The 17,641-nt window shown below is 39.8% G+C and overlaps 1 protein-coding gene across 1 annotated transcript in view; it reads right to left on the reverse strand.

The window, feature by feature from the left end:
• The window catches only part of Fras1 (Fraser extracellular matrix complex subunit 1), a 267,670-nt gene that overhangs the window by 179,009 nt on the left and 71,020 nt on the right, over positions 1 to 17,641 (reverse strand). Inside the window, exons 17-19 of the mRNA XM_026403132.2 lie at positions 15,954 to 16,130; positions 4,397 to 4,537; positions 794 to 937 (exon numbers count right to left, since the gene is read on the reverse strand). Of these exons, the coding sequence (XP_026258917.2) occupies positions 794 to 937; positions 4,397 to 4,537; positions 15,954 to 16,130 (462 nt within the window). The remainder of the gene's footprint in view (positions 1 to 793; positions 938 to 4,396; positions 4,538 to 15,953; positions 16,131 to 17,641) is intronic.

Here is a 17,641-nt window from a genome sequence, read left to right on the forward strand (position 1 = left end):
CATCTGCCCGGTAGCACCACAGCTGCTAAAGGCAGAACTCTTCAAATTTCACTTATAATTTAAAGAAGAGGGTAAAAACGTGTACACAGACCCATGATCATTATATTCGTCTGTATAAAGTCTTTGGTGACAGGCTCATTGTCTTCTTCACTTTCTCCGAAGTATTCCAAACATCTGACCATTAGTAGAGACTCAAGATGTCCTGATGTTGTGTGAATGAATAGATGGATATAAAAGGCAGATGTCTGAAATCATGTTACTGAAATTTCTCTTTGCTTTCCTAATTTGTTGTTTGTTTGATATCTGAGTTCTAATATGAGAATGAAAAAAAGAATCTCATCTCCTGAGGCAACTAGTCTACTTTTGGGTTAATCTCCTTAAAATTTCATGCCTGGTTATGGCAAAGATTCTACCCAGCAAGGGGAGACAGAATAGACAGAGGGACACCATCTTTGGAGTGAGTGTTTTGACAATACACTTTGCTGTCTTAAAATGATATTGCCAACTGCATACAAAGGTACTAAAGTCATCCTTTCACTCTTCTTTGGTATGAGATTCTAAGATTTTTTAGGTCCTGCAGGAGTATTATTAGATGTTCCATTTGAATCCACAAATATTTAGTAAATGCCTGCAGGCGAGCAGTGCAGAGAATTCCCAGACATGAGACAAGTATCTATAGAAGAGTTCAGCATCTGAGCCCAAAGGATAAGTACAAGAGCCCTTTATGCCTTCTGTGAAGAGCCCCAGCAGCGGCCTGGCAATTTCCAAGGACTTTGAAGGAAGTTCCACTCACCAACACAGTACCCCACGAGATTGAGGAACTGCTCTTCCTTGCAACTGGTCTTACACTTCCCATTGGTAACAGTGACATGAGGGTGACAAGAGGTGCAGTCAAATTCCAAGGGCCCATGGCACCGCCTGCAGGTCGGGTGGCATTCTAAAGGGAGAAATAGAATTAGCAGCTCAACATGCAAGTTCATGAAGTATTTAATGCACTCTACAAATCTCAAACTCTAAACATCTTTTGAAGATTCCAGAGCAAGGCAGGCACTCCCTTAGACCTAACCAAGAGACTGCATTTCTGGTATTAATAAGAATACTGTTGGGCTGGAGTTGTGGCTCAGCGGTAAAACACTCGCCTCATATGTGCGAGACCCTGGGTTCGATCCTCGACACCACAAAAAAATAAATGAATAAAATAAAGGTATTGTGTCCAACTACAACTAAAATATAAATACTTAAAAAAATAAGAATACTGTCCACAAACATAATATGGAATTTAGAACTATAAAATTTTGTGTAATGTATCATACCTTCCAGGGGAACCAGAATGACCATCCCCATCTGTATTAAATAGGAAGTTCAAATCAGAGTCACAAAGCACAAAGATAAATGGGAAAACGCCCCCCACTCCAAAATACTATGCTTCAAAGGGAGAATGAGATAGGGAGAAGAGGGAGATATTTTACTTCTCAGAAATTGCTGGCACCCAGAGGGATCCACACACAGCAAGTGATACTGAGACTTCTCATTAGCCTGTGTCATCAGCCAAGCTTTCCCTTCTTCACACAACTTGAAAGTCCATTTTATCAGCAATATTAGTGAAAATATGAAGAACAGGGGAAAAAAAAGTCCTCTCTGGAGGTTATCATGAGCTGCATCTCAAGTTCAACTCCTAAAGCAAAATCATGTCAAAGCTATGTCTTCCCCAGAAAAACCACCACGTTAACAAGAGGTACTACACTGCAAAAGACCAGGTGAGCCTCGGGAAGGGGTAGGCAATAAAGATAAGAGTGGCAAGGAATCAAAGGATGTTGCAGCAGCTGCGTTGACGCAGCCAAGGCAGGCAGCAGGCAGCAGCAGGAGCAGGCGCATGCAAGGAGATTTAAGGATTCTCTGCCAAGGACCAGGAGGTCTAAGCGGGTCTGATTCCAAGAGGTGGGGAGGCAAGGGACTGGAGCTGGGTAGAGCTTGCTGGAACTGATGAATTCCTTCCTGGCACACGACTGGTGGAAAGCAATGGTGCAGATTTCAAGTCAAGTCAACTGCCTCTTGCTTCTGGCAAGAGGCCAGAAGAAGATAAGGAGTTATATAAAAAAAAAAAAAAGAAAAGAAAAGCAAGCAAGAAAATGAACTGCTGATTAGAAGGAGAGCACTAACCCCCTTTTACATTCCTAGAGCTCTTGACTTTGAAAACGCCTATCTGAGAGCTGCTAGCATTCTCAGGATGATTCCCCCACCCAGTTCTTCCTCCCTACCAGAATATTTCCAGTGACCTGGGTGCCCTGCTGCTGGTGGTACCATCCATCTGCTGACTTCAGGCAGACAGAGGAGAGTTAGAGCTGTACAGAGTTTCCTCCTCGAAACAATTTTACACACACAGAAACCAACTGAGTTAGGAAGAAAGCACCTAGGGATAAAAATGGCTTTCAAGGACAACTCTAATGACAAAGAAACCAGAAACATTCTCCCACTGGGCTTGATAGAGTGTTTAAAGTAAAGATCTCACCAAGGACCTAGAGAAATTAAAAAGGTATCTGCGAAAAGGAAGAAAAATCCAGAATAAAAATAATATTGATCTTCAATTGTCTAAATTTGTGTTCAATCTAAATTTTCTCTTCTGAGCTTTAAGGCTACCTGAATGTACCAAATGTTAATTTATTTTAAAAATATTTTATAAATTTATTACCTGTGTTCTGACTCCAGAAACACATGTAATACGATTTTATCACAATGAGCTTTTTCCTATTAGCTGGCTTCAGCCATCTAGTTTTGGAAATAAAATTTAAAAATCACAATAGAATGTGTTTTGTCTTCTTTCTGTCCTGTAGATACGAGAAAATACAGTCCTACAATAAGGTGCTTAAATTTTAGTATTTTGTCAATTCCAATAAAATCCTGCACTAATCTGAACTAGCAATTTCCAGAATCTCTGTCATTGAATTATAAAGGTACTCTTAAAAACATGTTGGACTAACACATCAACAAAGGAAATAAATACCTCTCTCCCCTCTTGTTCTATTCGGTGGTAGCCACAAGAACGAAGATGAAACCCATAGTTACCTGTGCCAAATGCCTGATCCTATAAACATGCATTTGAACCTGTAGTAGTTTGTCTCCACGATGACCTTCATTAAACCCATCCCTCACTGTACGTATAAGCCTTTCACCTACTGAAGGATGGAGTCTATCCCTTCGTACCCTCAAACCTGGGCTGTCCTGCTTTGACCAAGAGAATGTAGTAGAAGTGGCAGCAAGACTTCTGAGGTTAGATTATAAGAAGCATGGACATTCTATTTAGTAGGTCTCTTAGAAAACTCACTTCAGGGGAAGAGAACTGGTGTCTAAGAAGGCTGACTAAAGAAGTCTACCAGGCTGTGAAGAAGTTCACTTAACCACAAGAGGCCTCATCAGGTAAGAGACTAAGCAGGAGGATGATACGTCAATGAAGAACCCACCTACAGAATCCTAAGAGAAAGCTGACCAGCTGAGTCCATCAACTCCCAGAACTGGAAAAAGATGAAATAATCTATTGTTTTAAGCCACTAATTTGGGGTGGCAATAGATAACCAGAGCAAAACCACATTGTAAGAGATAAAGTAAAAAAAAGTTAGCCTCCTTGAGGACTGAACCTTTAAATTTCAAATCCTTCCTCCATTTCTTTTGTGACAAGGAATGGGAGAGAAAAAATGGAATAGCAGGCATCCATGAAAAGTGTATATATATAGTTTTTCCTAATATGGTGAATTGTTTATGACTTAGTGTTTGGGGAAAAGTAAATAGCAAAAAGGTATAGTTCTTATGTTGTTTCAGCTAAATAACAGCATGCATAAAAGGTAGACTGAAAAGAAATATATTACCAGGTTAAGTGTTGTTGCTTTTGGTATGTGGGATTATAAGTGATCCCCACCCTCCAAATCCTTTTATTTTTCCTATTCTGAATTTTCAAAACTTTTACCATGAACACATACTCCTTTAATAACCAGAAAAAAAAAACTTTAAAAATTTTTAATGAGCTATTGGAACAAAGAGTTATGCTGAACTGAGTTCTGGTTCTTATAGGTCATTAGCATCATTATTTAATTTATGAGGGAGTTATTTATTCAGATCATGGTCTCCCAGGCAAGAAAACACCTAGTTCCAAGTATATTCAAATAATTGTAGTCTCTAGGGTAAAGTTGACTCTGATTTTTCACTTCATCCATGCTTCCCTATTGGCAGCACAGAATCTCACATTTTCCCTCCCTCTGTACCTCTACACCTGTAAACTGAAGACAAGGCTTTACAGCCCAACCCTAGTCCCTGGTATGACAAGGTTTCTAATTACACTGTCTGGCTGCAGTATGAAGAGAAAGCCTGGGTATAGGGACTCTGCCCCAGCACGTTACATACTCACCTGTGCAACTACCTTCCTGGTTAAAGTAGCCCTCAGGGCACCGGGAGAGGCACCGCCCATCCAGCAGCATATGGGAAGGCCTGCAGGCTGTGCAGTTATGAGGGCTTTTCCCCAAACACTTGAAACAGGACTGGTGGCAAGCTGGGAGAAAGACAAAACAGAGGAGATGATTAGGGAAGCTCCATAGGACACGAACAGGAGGTCTAGCTCACCCTCACATGAACATGTCTGGGTTGGAATACGTTTTGCACATTCACTTGGTTTTCCCAACATGGCACACATCTCGTACTTCTTTCTTCAAGGAGATCTCTTGCATAGCAAGCACTTGTGGAACCAGATTAGGTAAAGTACAAATGCCACAAAACACACATAAGCATTTGCAGAATCATACCTGTCTTTCTCCCCAGTTGCCATTCTCAGAAAATGCAATATAAAACAGTTCCCTCTCCCTTGGGCCAGCTCTCACTGTCACTAGACACCTGGCTGCTCATCAGGCTGTCCAAGTTAAAAAGAAGGATGATAGAGCTATGCTCATTGATTCCACAAATGTTTCTACAGTGCCTTCTCTGTGATGGAGAGCAGACATACACAGGCAAGGAGAACCATTCAACATTTGAGCTGCTCAAGCTAGCTACATCAACAGACAAGAAAGTAACCCAAATATAATGAAATGGAGAAGGAATATAGCACAGAGAATGAGTGTTACATCATAGTTCTACTTGACCTTGACTTGGTTGTGTCATTTTTCAAGGCTCCTGCTCCCTCTTCTACAAATCAAGGACACAAACACTACAAACTACACAGGGTGTTGTGGACACTAATGGGGCTGATGCATGTAAAATTTTTAGGATAGTGCCAGACACATAGTAAGGGCCTAATAAATCTCAGTATAATTAGTGAGTGCTGTGTTAGAAGTATCCACAACTATAAAAAGAGTAAAGAAAAAGAAAACATTTCTGCCTGCCTTCATAGGACCTCTAAGGATAAGGCGGACATTTGTATCATTTCCCAAGAGTGGCCTTTGTATTAATCGTGCCTCCAGTTTCTCTGCATTTCTGATTCTATGTCTTCTGGGACAATGCTGATTCTGGAGAGACCACCCCTCCCAAGGCTAGATTCCTAGAGACAGAAAAAAATTTTCTTAGGAGGAGGCCTTCCTATGCAACTAACCACCACAGAGTTCCACCCCAGAGCCCCACCAGAGCCCTCCTTCTCCTGCTCTCACTCTGGGTCACTATTCTAATTAAGATCCTATTACTGGATCCTATTCCAGCAGGTGACCCCATGCATTTTAAACCATCTTCTGTCCAATGGACAAGAACTCCAGACTTCAGGAATATCCTGCTGAGTCTCCTCTTGCCTCCTCTATCAAAGACCCCTACTTACACTACAGCAGTCTTGGAGGCAAAAAAAAAAAAAAAAACAGATGTAGTTTGACACCACAGAGATCTCCATTTCTACCAACCCCTAATAAAATGTAACATAATATTTGACATACACAGAGCTGATATTCAGTTAGGATATCCTCGTCCATCAGCACTGGCTGTTCAAGTATTAGACTACAGTCTTTGGCTGGTATACAAGCCTTCTAGTGCCACACTTTGTATCTTGCCTCACCCATCAAACAGCACCTAAAGGTCCCAAATCTGTACCAGCAATGCCCCCCATCCTTACCCCTGCTATTGACCCTGCTCCTAAGCTAAAGCCAATGCCTATGCCCACTGGGCTTTTCTCTGCCTTAAGAATTTATTTTATTTATTTACAAGAATTTATTCTTGTAAATAGCTCTATTAGCACAGGTTGCAGGAATTTTTTTCCTAAGTATTTCTTTAAGAAACAAAATGCAATTGGTAAACCAAAATTTAAGCAAATAAGAGAAGGGTACACATTAGCTCCCTATTTAAGACATATTTAACATAAAATGAAATAGCATGTAATGGAATGTCAGATGGCAATACTTCAAAAAACAGCTAAATTATACTGTTAATGCAAAGCTGTTCCAGGATGACTAAGGGAAGCAACCTGAAGCTACACAATATTTTCTACATACCTAAATAAATATACTTATGATAATACCAATATGGTTATATTAGTCTTTACAAGATTGTTAAAATCCCTAGCTCTTCCTGTTATACTTCCTTAATAAATAGGAAATCAAAGCATATCCCTGTGGAATTGAAAACCGGGGAAAGATGAATTAATGCATTATGAGTACAAACATATTTTATTTCATTCCAATTGGTTATGAAGTCAATGTGATAGCCTAGCACAGTGAATAAAGGTTATTACTGTATATAAAACAGGAAAGCAGAGAGGACATGTAAGTTGGAGGGTTGGTGAGTCAAACAGTTCAGAGGGAAGTCCTTTTGCCACCCACAGGATTTTAGAAATAAGTCCCACTGAACACCACAGCTGATTCAGAATTGCCTCCACTGGAAATGTCTTAGAACCAAATGGATAATGAGCTGATTATTGGCTGGGGGCACAGAGGGAAAAAAATGGTACTGGTAGGCTGGTCTAAGCCCTTCTCAGTGTCTTTCTCTCTGCAATGCTCTGTTTCTGTAAGTATAGGCATTTGCATCTCTAAAACAATCTCATGAAACTTAATTCTGTGCTGGTTTGGGAAATGTCTACACTATTTCAGTGAGTTTTATTAGGATTGATCATTCTATGGAAGCTGATTTCATAGCAGGAGTTCTGTCTGCAGTTTAAGATCCTTCAAGGAAGACTAACTCCATTATAGGGCATATATGGAAGGTATTTGAAAGAAGTTCTATGAATAATTCCTCCACCACGTATTACAACATTTTTAGAGACTGGCTTTCCAGTTGATGGTGAAGTATATTTCTGAAAAGGCATAACTGAGCTGCTTAAGCACTGGAAGTGTCAGCACTAAAAGTGTCCTTAGATGGCTATAAAGTCCAGTCATCTTGACTCCAGCAGAAATTACACTTAAAACAATTAAAACATGTCCACTTTTGTTCATTCTACTTTTCATTAAAATTTCAAACGACTGATACTACTATTTTCCTTTTCTATGTAATGATACAGAAAAGTGGTAGAGCACCTCTACTTTCATATCAGATAACATTTCCTGGCTTTTCATGTCAAAAGCAATTTTTGAGGTAGGCTTCTCTTGAAATATGATGTAGATATCAAAATCCTCTAGGACATACAGTATGAGCACTGTGATCAGGGATGAAAGTTAAAATGAATGAAGCTGAACAAAATTGATCTTCTTTCCCTCTTACTTTTCCTTCTTCTTATCCTTCCTCACGCTTTCTAATGAATATGATTTAACAACCCTCATTTCTTCCCTGCTCCTGTATCCTGACTAGATTGGGAGCTTGAGTAAAAAATCACACCCTTTTCAACTCTGTGATTCATCAATACCTGTCCTAGTTCCTTTCCCAGGCATGTCTTAAGTTCTCACTGATGAAACTCTGCTGACTAAACAGGTGGGTGAGTGGGTGTGTGATAAATGGGCAGATGAATGAACACACTGGCATCATATGATCTAGCTCTTCTCTCTTTGGTCATTCCCATCACTTCTTTCTCTGTCCACCCCATAAATAATATGAGTTCTCAAAATTCCACCCTCCGCCCCTTCTTCTTCCAACTCTCCAATAAACTTACCTGTAGCTCTCGTGATAACCTCTAGACACCCGTGAGTCCTAAAATTTATGAATACAGCTCTGTCCCATTGTTCTAAACTCCAATCATATAAATCTCCTGCCTGGTGAAGATCTCGATTCAGTGATTCATAGATATCCCATCCTCCCCATTTCTAAAATACAACTTCTTATCTGCTTCTAAGCTCAGCCATATCTCTTAATGTGAATCATGACATCTGTTCAAAACTGTACTCCAGATTCACCCACAACCCCACACCCAACTCCCCACCTGGTGTCCTTTATCTCACTGGTCCCACCATTCACCAAGTCGCTCATGCTAAACCTTGAGTTGCCTTAGACTTTTACTTTTTCAATCACCATAAAACTTTTGAGTTCTGTTGATTTTATGTCCTTAATCTCTGCCAAATTTACCCCAGCTTCTCCATCCTCCCACCCCTGGGTCCAGACCTTCAAGATCACTCTTGATATGGGCTAATGCCACACCTTCCTAACCAGCTCCACCTCATTTCTTTCCATTTATCTATCTGCCACATAACATCCAGATAGATCTTTGTAAAACTCAAGTGAACCAAATGAGTCCCCTACTTCAAACCTTTTAATGGTTCACCAGTAACAAGGAACTCCAATTCCTAATCACAGCACGTAAAACACTTCACGATGTGAGCCTTGCCTCATGCCTCCAGTATCGTTTGTCATAATTTTTCTCTTTGATTTCTTAGTGCAGGAATACCAAATGTGCTGGACTTCTCTAAACACGCATGCTTGGCACTTGTTATCTCCTTGGCCTTGAACACCCTTCCTGCCTTCTTCACCTGGTGGATGGATGCTCACTGACCCTTCAGAAGCCCAATCATGTAAAGATTTCCTCTACAAATCCACCCTCACTACCTTCCATCCTGGAGAGCCATTGAGGGAGGTGCTAGGGGTCCTGCCTCCCTCTCTCCTTCCCTTTCTTCCTTCCTTTCTGCTGTTTCTGTACCTCCTGCCATTCCAGTATGTACCATGTGCTTTTAACTACTTCTCCCCTATTCATCAGGCTTTTCTTAAGCCATGCTCTGTATCTTTTTCATCCTTCTATCCTCAATGCCTAACACACCCATGCTCTAAAAAGAAGGGGAAAATGAAGAGGACTGAACATTACCAGAAGGCATGTATTCATATAGCTTATGTCAGCACTCTTGGGAACACATCAAGAACGTTGTTTAATATAGATTCCGTATGCTTTATTTAATTGATGTAAGGGAATCCTAACTTCATAGATGGTCACATAATCTTAAATTGTGCAGGCAGATTCCTGCCCATTTATTTCTTTAATTAAAACTCTTTGCCTTGAGGCCTTTGCTAAGTCTTAGCAACAACTAAATAGACCAAAATACACACAGTATACTTTACTTCTCCCTGTTCACCTAGCAAGTTACTTCATAGGCCAAAATAACTGCTGAACTTCTTATTTTTTAAAAGTTGACCTATACCAATTTTGTGAAATTTTGCCCTATGAATTAAGACCCAGTCCAAGAAGGCAAATTATCTTCCAAAATGAAAACAAAGGCTTAGAAAAATTTAGTTACTGAAATTTCCCTGATGTCTACCAAAACTCTGCCACTACGAAAAAGTAGCCAAACCAGGAAGGGTTCTGCTAGGATGTATTGCCTATGCAATCTTTTTTAAAAAAGTGTCTCTTCTGATATAATAAACTAGACAATATATAAATAAAACTCATCATTGTAGTACCAAGTTCACTTTTAAAATAAAATCTGTGATTTCTTCAAGACTTATAATTTTAAGTCCTCTTGCTGCACTTTGTGGCAACTGAAAGAATTCAACATTAATCTGCCATGGAATTGGGGTAATTACATGGCTAATCAAATCGTAGCCAGTCCTGGTCACCACTGCCAAATTGCTTAATGGTGACTGAGCCACATCATTAATTGCATGGCCTGGTCTGAAGTTAAATTATAAGGCTCTAGTGTGGCACAAAGAACAAGGCATTAGTGCTGGGAAAAAGGAAATAATTACTAAGCAACTATATCTGTGTATCAACCCATGACCCTCCATTGCTAAATGCTTTTCTTGGTTCCTTCAAAGCTTAACTTTCTTCATCTGTAAAATGGAAGTACATGTATGAAAACTCAGGATTTTCAACAATATCCTTTGTTGTAAGGAATTTCTAAGGAGAAGGAAGGAAGGAAGGAAGGAAGGAAGGAAGGAAGGAAGGAAGGATTGATCTAGTAGTGCTACCAGATAAAATATAGAACATCAAGCTGAATTTAAATTTCATATAAACAATAAATCATATTTTAGTATGTTTAATGTAATATTGGGCATAGGCTCATACTAAAAATTATTCATTTTTTAATCTGCTGAATCCTGTATTTTTATTTGCTAAATCTGGGAACCTTAGAAATAGATGCTTTCTGCCATTTGTATTTTCAAAAGTTTCTGTTACAGGTATAATTCATTCAGTAAGAAGAAACAAAAGTTGGGATTTTTGTTTTTAAAAAACCTGCTTTTAGAGAGAAAAAGTATACTAAGGCTAATATGATGTGGTTATCCTTCTTTGAATAGAAGATTTACTTATCCAAATACAGTCCAAGGACCAGGAGCATCAGCCTCACCTGGGACTATGTCATAAATACAATACTCAAGATCCCTACTCCTTCTGAATCTGCATTTCAACGTGGTTCCCAAGAAATTTCTATGTTCTAGAGACTTCAACTAAAAGATAAATGTTTGAAATAACTGAATAATTTAGAAGAAAAATATTCATTTAGCAAGAGTACAAGGAGCATCACAGACTGAGTTGAGAAATTTGACCTGATATTAAGAACAAGAGACAGAGTTTCAGCCCTGTGCTCCGTCCATTCTGCCAGAGACAGTCACACAGACTGTCACTAAATGACTCCAGGAGGAGTCGGGCACACACTTGCAAGGAAATGGCAAAGAAGCTTCTATTGGCTCCCCAGGAGACTCCATCCTGGTTAACTCACAGAAGCCTGAAGAAAAAAAAAAACACAGTGGGTGGAGGCTGATCACAAGATAAAGGATGCTTTAGTGATGTTTTGGAGGGTTTGGGTTTTTACTAATTTGTTTAGTTTTATTGAGGGAGGTACTAGGGGTCCTGCCTGCCTCTCTTCCTCCCTCTAGCCATCCCTTCCTTCAGAAACTAGTACCGGGAGCCATGACACATACCTATAATCCTAACAACTGAAGGCTGAGGCAGGAGGAATACAAAGTTCAAAGCCAGTCTGTGCAACTTAGCAAGACCCTGTCTCAAAATAAAATAAAAACGAATGAAAAGAGTTTGGGATGGAGTTCAGAGATAGTGTGCCCCTGGGTTCAAACCCTGATACCAAAAAAATGAAAAAGAAAAAGAAAGGAAAAAAAAAGAAACTTTTAATCTTTCCTCAGTGTTGGTGAATACTTGGTTATACAGGTGAGATCAATTGTGTATGAAATTACTAAAATTTTTCTTTTAGTTAATCCTAAAGGTTGATATTTAATAAACACACAGATTTTTACTTAAAATTCCTCTAAATTATCTTTTATAGACCTCAGCGATACTAGCCTCTCTTTAGAAAAATAGAGGCTCTAGGGAAAAAAAAACAATTCAAGCTCCATCTCCTGAAATGCCCAGCTCTTTCTTAAGAATGAGCCAAAAACCACAAGATAAACACATGCAGGTAAATGGCTCCATCTCTCCAGAACTCTTCTGCTTTTGAGCCACCCCAGCGCATTACTCTACTCCACTGTATTGCCATGAGCTTCATAATGCAGTCCACCATCCAAGAGCATACCATGGGACTTGTTGCTGTTTTCATTCATTCATTCATTCATTCATTCATTCATTCCCTGTTTCTCTCACTAAAATACATATTCCATGAGTACAGGAATTTTCATCCAACTCATCTACTAGTGCATCTCTGGTGCCCAGAAATGCCTGGTACCCAGAAACTCAATCAATGTTTATGTAAGGAATGAATAAATACAGGCAGCTTCCAACAAGCAGTGTTCTTCATGGTCACTGTTTGATAATTTATATATATATATATATATATATATATATATATATATATATATATTTATGTCCCATCAATCAGACTTAAATTTTAGTCAAATATCTGAAGTACTAATACTTCTTGCACAAGATCATTCCAGAGTATATAATACAGCTCAAAGTAAAAACTTTTATGACAATTTCCGACACTGTGTCAGCCTCTGAGTAAAGTGCTTCTTCCTATACTGCATCTGCCTCTTGCTTTCATTAGTGCAATAATATTCTAATCACTCTATGCTGCAGTATCCAAGAATGGGATACTGAGAGCTTCAGAAAACAGTTGTTTTTCCTCTTCTTTATAGAAAAGCTCTTGAGATCAAAGGTGCTATAAAAGAAATTCTCAATAGCACATTCCAGGTGTGAGTGCGCGCGCACTCACACACGCACCCCACCCCCAACATTTTAAACTGTTTTACAGAGAGGCAAGGGTACTTCTGGGAAGCTGTGAGAAGAAGAAAAGCCCCATGCAATCTCCCAGGACTCCCAGGCCTGATTTCATAGACAACACTTCAGCAGAATTGAAAATGGAACAGATTGCAGGAAGGAGAAGGTTTCCAGAGATACAGGATGAGTGACAGAAAATACATCAATCAACACACTTCGTACTCAGGTAAGGCTGGAAACAATGGGTAGTCACGCTCAGTTTCCCAATGGAATCTTGGGCAACTCAATTAACCTCTTTCTGCCACATTCTCATCACATGCAAATTGAGTACAACAACCTACCTAGTGGAGATTGCACAGGGATTTGCTAATAAATGTGAGTAGACAGCTATATGTGTGATACCTAGTGATATTACGTTAACGAGCATAAAATCATGGGGCTACAAGGGACTCAAGAGGTCAATCCAGCCCTTTTGCATCTGACCACAATTAAGCCATTCCAAAGGGATTAGATTCTAATCCTTTTAAAAAGGTACCTATATAAAGGGATTCCAGAAAACTCCCCCTTGCCAAGGATGATTTCTTAAATTTAATATGCTCTGATCCTGAAGAATAAGTATGCCTTGCTTCTCCTTCCCCAGTGTGGGAAGGAGACTAGCAGCTGTGTTATAGGTAGCACCTATAATAGGTGGCTGCACCTTCAGAGAGTAAAGAAGCCTGATGGTTATGAGCACAGATATTGGAGTCAGACTGATTTAGGTTCCCATCCATCTCTACTCCATGTTTGCTACCTGACTTTAAGCAAGTTACAGACTTAACTTCTGTGAGCACTTGCACTCACAGCACTAGAATACAGAATTATCTTTCACATGGCTTTTTGCTTAGGATTGCAAAAGTGGCTGATAAATTAAAAGTCCCCATGCTCAATAGGTATGATTTTCAATCTACCTACTGAGGTGTTCAGGAACATAACAGAGGTAATCCTCTGCTCCCTGGGAGGCATCAGACTCCAGGAGATTTACAAGGTTTCTCCAGACACTCTGGCTTCTACCCATGTATGTAGGCATTGCCCATTTCTTCTAGAAAATATTTATCCCACTGACCCCAAAAGGTTGGTATTAGGAATAAATGATCCAAACAAGTAAGGCACTTTTCACAGGGCTGGCTCATGGTAGGTACCAAACAAATGCTCACATTATTTTCTGGGCTGAATCTCCTTGGTCACTTTCATTTTTATTTATTTATAATTCTAACCTTTAAGGTGTTCATCATTTTTATTTCTGTCTTCTCAACTCACTCCACATTCTCCATTTTTAGTTTTTAATATAGTGCTCAAAATTTAGGAAGACACTATCTGTGCTGAGTAGTGTGGGGATATTTCCTCCTGAATTTCTCTTAAGATCACTATGCCCAGGAGAACACCAGAGTCACTGGGCCACAGAAAGGACTCTCCTAGGGTTCCTCTAGCTTTGCTAGTTTCAATCTGTGTGCCACAAAAGCCAAGAGTTTCCCACAGCATCTCTCTGAATTATTGGGAAGACCAGCGTTGACACAAGTCTGATATCTCTGGGCTTCCACTCAAACCCCAGGGCACACAGTCCAGGGCTGGGTGAAACCATGCAGACTAGCTTCACAGATTCCAATAAATCAAAACCCACTTCTATAACAATGTGGGCCAAGACTGAGAAAAAGAAAGAGAGAAACAGAGACAGACAGAGAAATAAGAAAAGGAGGAGGAGATAGAGGAGGCAGAGAATGCAGAGGAAGAAGCAGAATATGAAGAATTAAAAAGGCTAGTTTGCTCAGAGGGAGAGCTCTTGCTTAGCCTAAGTTAATCCCTAGCCAAAACAAACAAACAAACAAGAAATAGTAATGTTTTTTTCTTCTATTTACTCCAGGTACTTTCTCCATGCTGAGCAGGGCTAGGCACTGTATTTACTTTCCTCTGGGGATCTTGGGGCTTGCCAGAAAGCAGAAAGACTTGAGGAATCTTGTCTGGTAAACGCAAACCCACTGAAGACAGCTGAGAGGCAATGAAACAGAAGAACGCCTGCTTCCCCACCCACAGGGGTCTGTGGGTTCCTAATGAAAGAACAGCACCACCCCTAATTATAGCACCTAGAAGTAGTCAATCCAAGGAAGGGGAAGGCTGTGTGGCGTGTGCCTTGGGAAACAGTTGGGACTCTCAATATTGACAAAGAGTCATATATTCCACAAGTGCTTATGGAGCACAGCTGAGGGAGTTTAGGGCACCTTGGAGAGTTTGGGCAATGCCTACATATATAGGTAGAAGTCAGAGTGTCTGGAGAAACCTTGTAAACCTCCTGGAGTCTGATGCCTCCCAGGGAGCAGAGGATTACCTCTGTTATGTTCCTGAACACCTCAGGAGGTGGACTGAACATCATACCTATGGAGCATGGGGACTTTTAATTTACCAGCCACTTTTGCAATCCTAAACAAAAAGCCATGTGAAAGATAATTCTGTATTCTAGTGCCATGAGTGCAAGTGCTCAGAAAGGTTAAGTATCTAGTCCGAGTGTCTATATTCCAATTCTGCACACTTCCTGATATGCCAAATTACTCACTTGTCTGAAATCTTTTAACCTAACTTTGAAATCCAGCCTTTCTATGAGAGAATATACTCTAGGGTGGAACTGAAGCTTCTTTAATAAGTGGGCTTATAGGATACAAATTTGAATCTGCAGCATGTTTACACTTGTGTCACAAAAATAAACACTTGAAGCTAAGAATAGGAAAAAAGACTTGGATGTTACAGGAAAAAAAAAATGGCAAAACAACTGGCTTAAGTAATGGGCAGGTTATTTCTACTTTTCTCTTGGTCAAAATTTTCTTTTGTGACTGAATATTATATTTACAATGAAAAATAGAAGATTAATGATTTTTTTTTCAGGTAGCCTGAGAATTGAACTATTCATGCCACAGCAAGGTGGCCCCTTATAGGAGCATACAAGGGCCTTCCTCCCCTGTCTTCTAGGAAAATACACCATTCCCTTCAGATCCTGAACGACCCGGCTATTGAGTCAAATCATTCCAGGTATTATCAATTCTTGTAGATGATATACCAAGGTCATGAGATATTTTGACATTAGTCCTGATTTTGCCCTGAAGGGGCCAATTCCTATGCATGGTAGCAAAATATAAGAAAAAAATAAATGGAATTACATAATGAGATCTGGGTCTCCCTTAGATACTTTTAGTCTTTGAAGGATTTTCTGTCTGCATCTTCTGAAAACTTAACTTGGGGAGTGTTAGAGGCTCTTAAAGATCATCTGTTGTTCCCAAAGGGAGGGAAGACATCAGTGGGGCCTCTCTTCTGTATGTCCATCTCCTGATTCATCCACAAGCAGCCTGGAACCCTTCTCATATAAAAACGAAGGTCTTCCTGGCTGGAGTCTCACCTCACAGGATCTCTGGAGAGGTAAACCCAGAAGCAACTTGCATTTCCTCAAATCACTCCTACTCACCTTCACACAGCCCAGAGCTGTCCAAGTAAAACTGGGCTCTACACTGGGACAGACACTCGCCAGAGGGGATGTGTGCCCCAGAGAGCTGCTCTGCTTGCAGTCCTGCCTCCGGATTCCGACACTGAGTGCAATGAGAGGGCTCTGGACCCACACACGTCTGGCAGGAAGCATGACAGGCTACAAATAGGAATAAAATGCAGAAAATAATCCAAAGATCAAATATATGTTGCAACCGACTGGAGTCCCTCCTTACATGAAAACCACTTAGGAAAGTTCACCAGATACATCCTTTCAGAAGGTGATTTTTATAGAGTTCTATATAAAGCACAGGGGTGATAATAAAGCTTGTAGAAGGAAAGTGAGGGGTCATGTGACTGGTTACTTCTCTCAGGTGCTGTAAGGGCTGTCAGGCTGGATCACAAAACCCAGCAAAGTGGACAATATTGGCTTGGCACATTCACTGAATGACGATTTAACATTATGCCCTCAGTTTTTATTGAAGATTTTTAGAAGCATTCATAGGAAGGCCATTACTGTATCTTTCGCAAAAATGGTTGTTGTGTAACTGTCTATTATGTCTTCTATCATCCATTATAGAGAGGTCCAGACAACAAATTCCTCTTAGAATTTATCTGGAGAAAAGCTGCCTTTCTAAACAAGGAAGAGGCTTCCTTCAAGTAGCAATGAAAATTTCACCATCAATCACAGTGTGTTGTTTTCCCTGGTGACTGGGGAAAATCAAAGCCAAAACACTGTACTTAAACCTTCTTGTGCCCACATTTTGTTACGATTAACTTTTCTGTTTCTCTTAAAGATTCTCTAAATTTACTTTTTCAAAGTATTTATTGCAGCTTTTCAGTTTTAAGTACATTTTCCTGTAACTGTTCTCAAATTCTTTTCTAAGATATCCTATATACAAATAAATATAATTTCATTTCATTTAATTAAAGTGTTTGCCCCCAGTGTTCTAGTTTCAAAAAGCTCAAATGCCACTGTTCTCTCAATGAGCTCAGAGCCTTTTGGCAAATGGCAATTTAAGATTTCTCGTTTTATTCAGCCCAGAGGCATTGCTAGTGACTCTCAGTTTGCTCAGAGTATCATTAACAAAGAGAAGTTCCGCAGGGAAAAGCAAAATGCAGTCTAGAAAAACATTAGCAATAGTAGGAGAAAAGAGAAAGAAGAAAATAAGAATTTTATTTTGTCTTAATGTATCGCAAAGAAAATCCCATTCTCCTTTAGGATAGCCTGGAAAATCATAAAAATTTTTGCACGCCCCCCCCCCCCAGATTAGACTTTCACTAAACTATTCCAATGAAATAAGGCAACACAGTTGTCCCTTAGTATCTGCTTCCATGACCCCTGTGGATACCAAAATCTGTAGATAATCAAGCCTTTCCTATAAAATGGCGTAGAATTTGCATGTGGACTATACACATTCTCCTGTATGCTTTAAATCATCTTTAGACTAATACAATGCCTATAGAGCTGTCATATGCACAAACCCTGCATAGAACTCATGAAGTAAATTCAAAATATCCTTTTTGGAAATTTTTGGAATTAAAAAAAAAATTCCTATCTGTGGTTTATTGACTCCAGGATGTGCAACATGTAAATACAGATTCAAAGGGCCTTGGGAATGTATAAAGTCTTTTCTTAAGCGTCCTGCCACTACGATTCTAATCCTGTCT

This window comes from Urocitellus parryii, chromosome 10, assembly GCF_045843805.1.
Source record: "Urocitellus parryii isolate mUroPar1 chromosome 10, mUroPar1.hap1, whole genome shotgun sequence".
Lineage (NCBI taxonomy): Eukaryota > Metazoa > Chordata > Mammalia > Rodentia > Sciuridae > Urocitellus > Urocitellus parryii.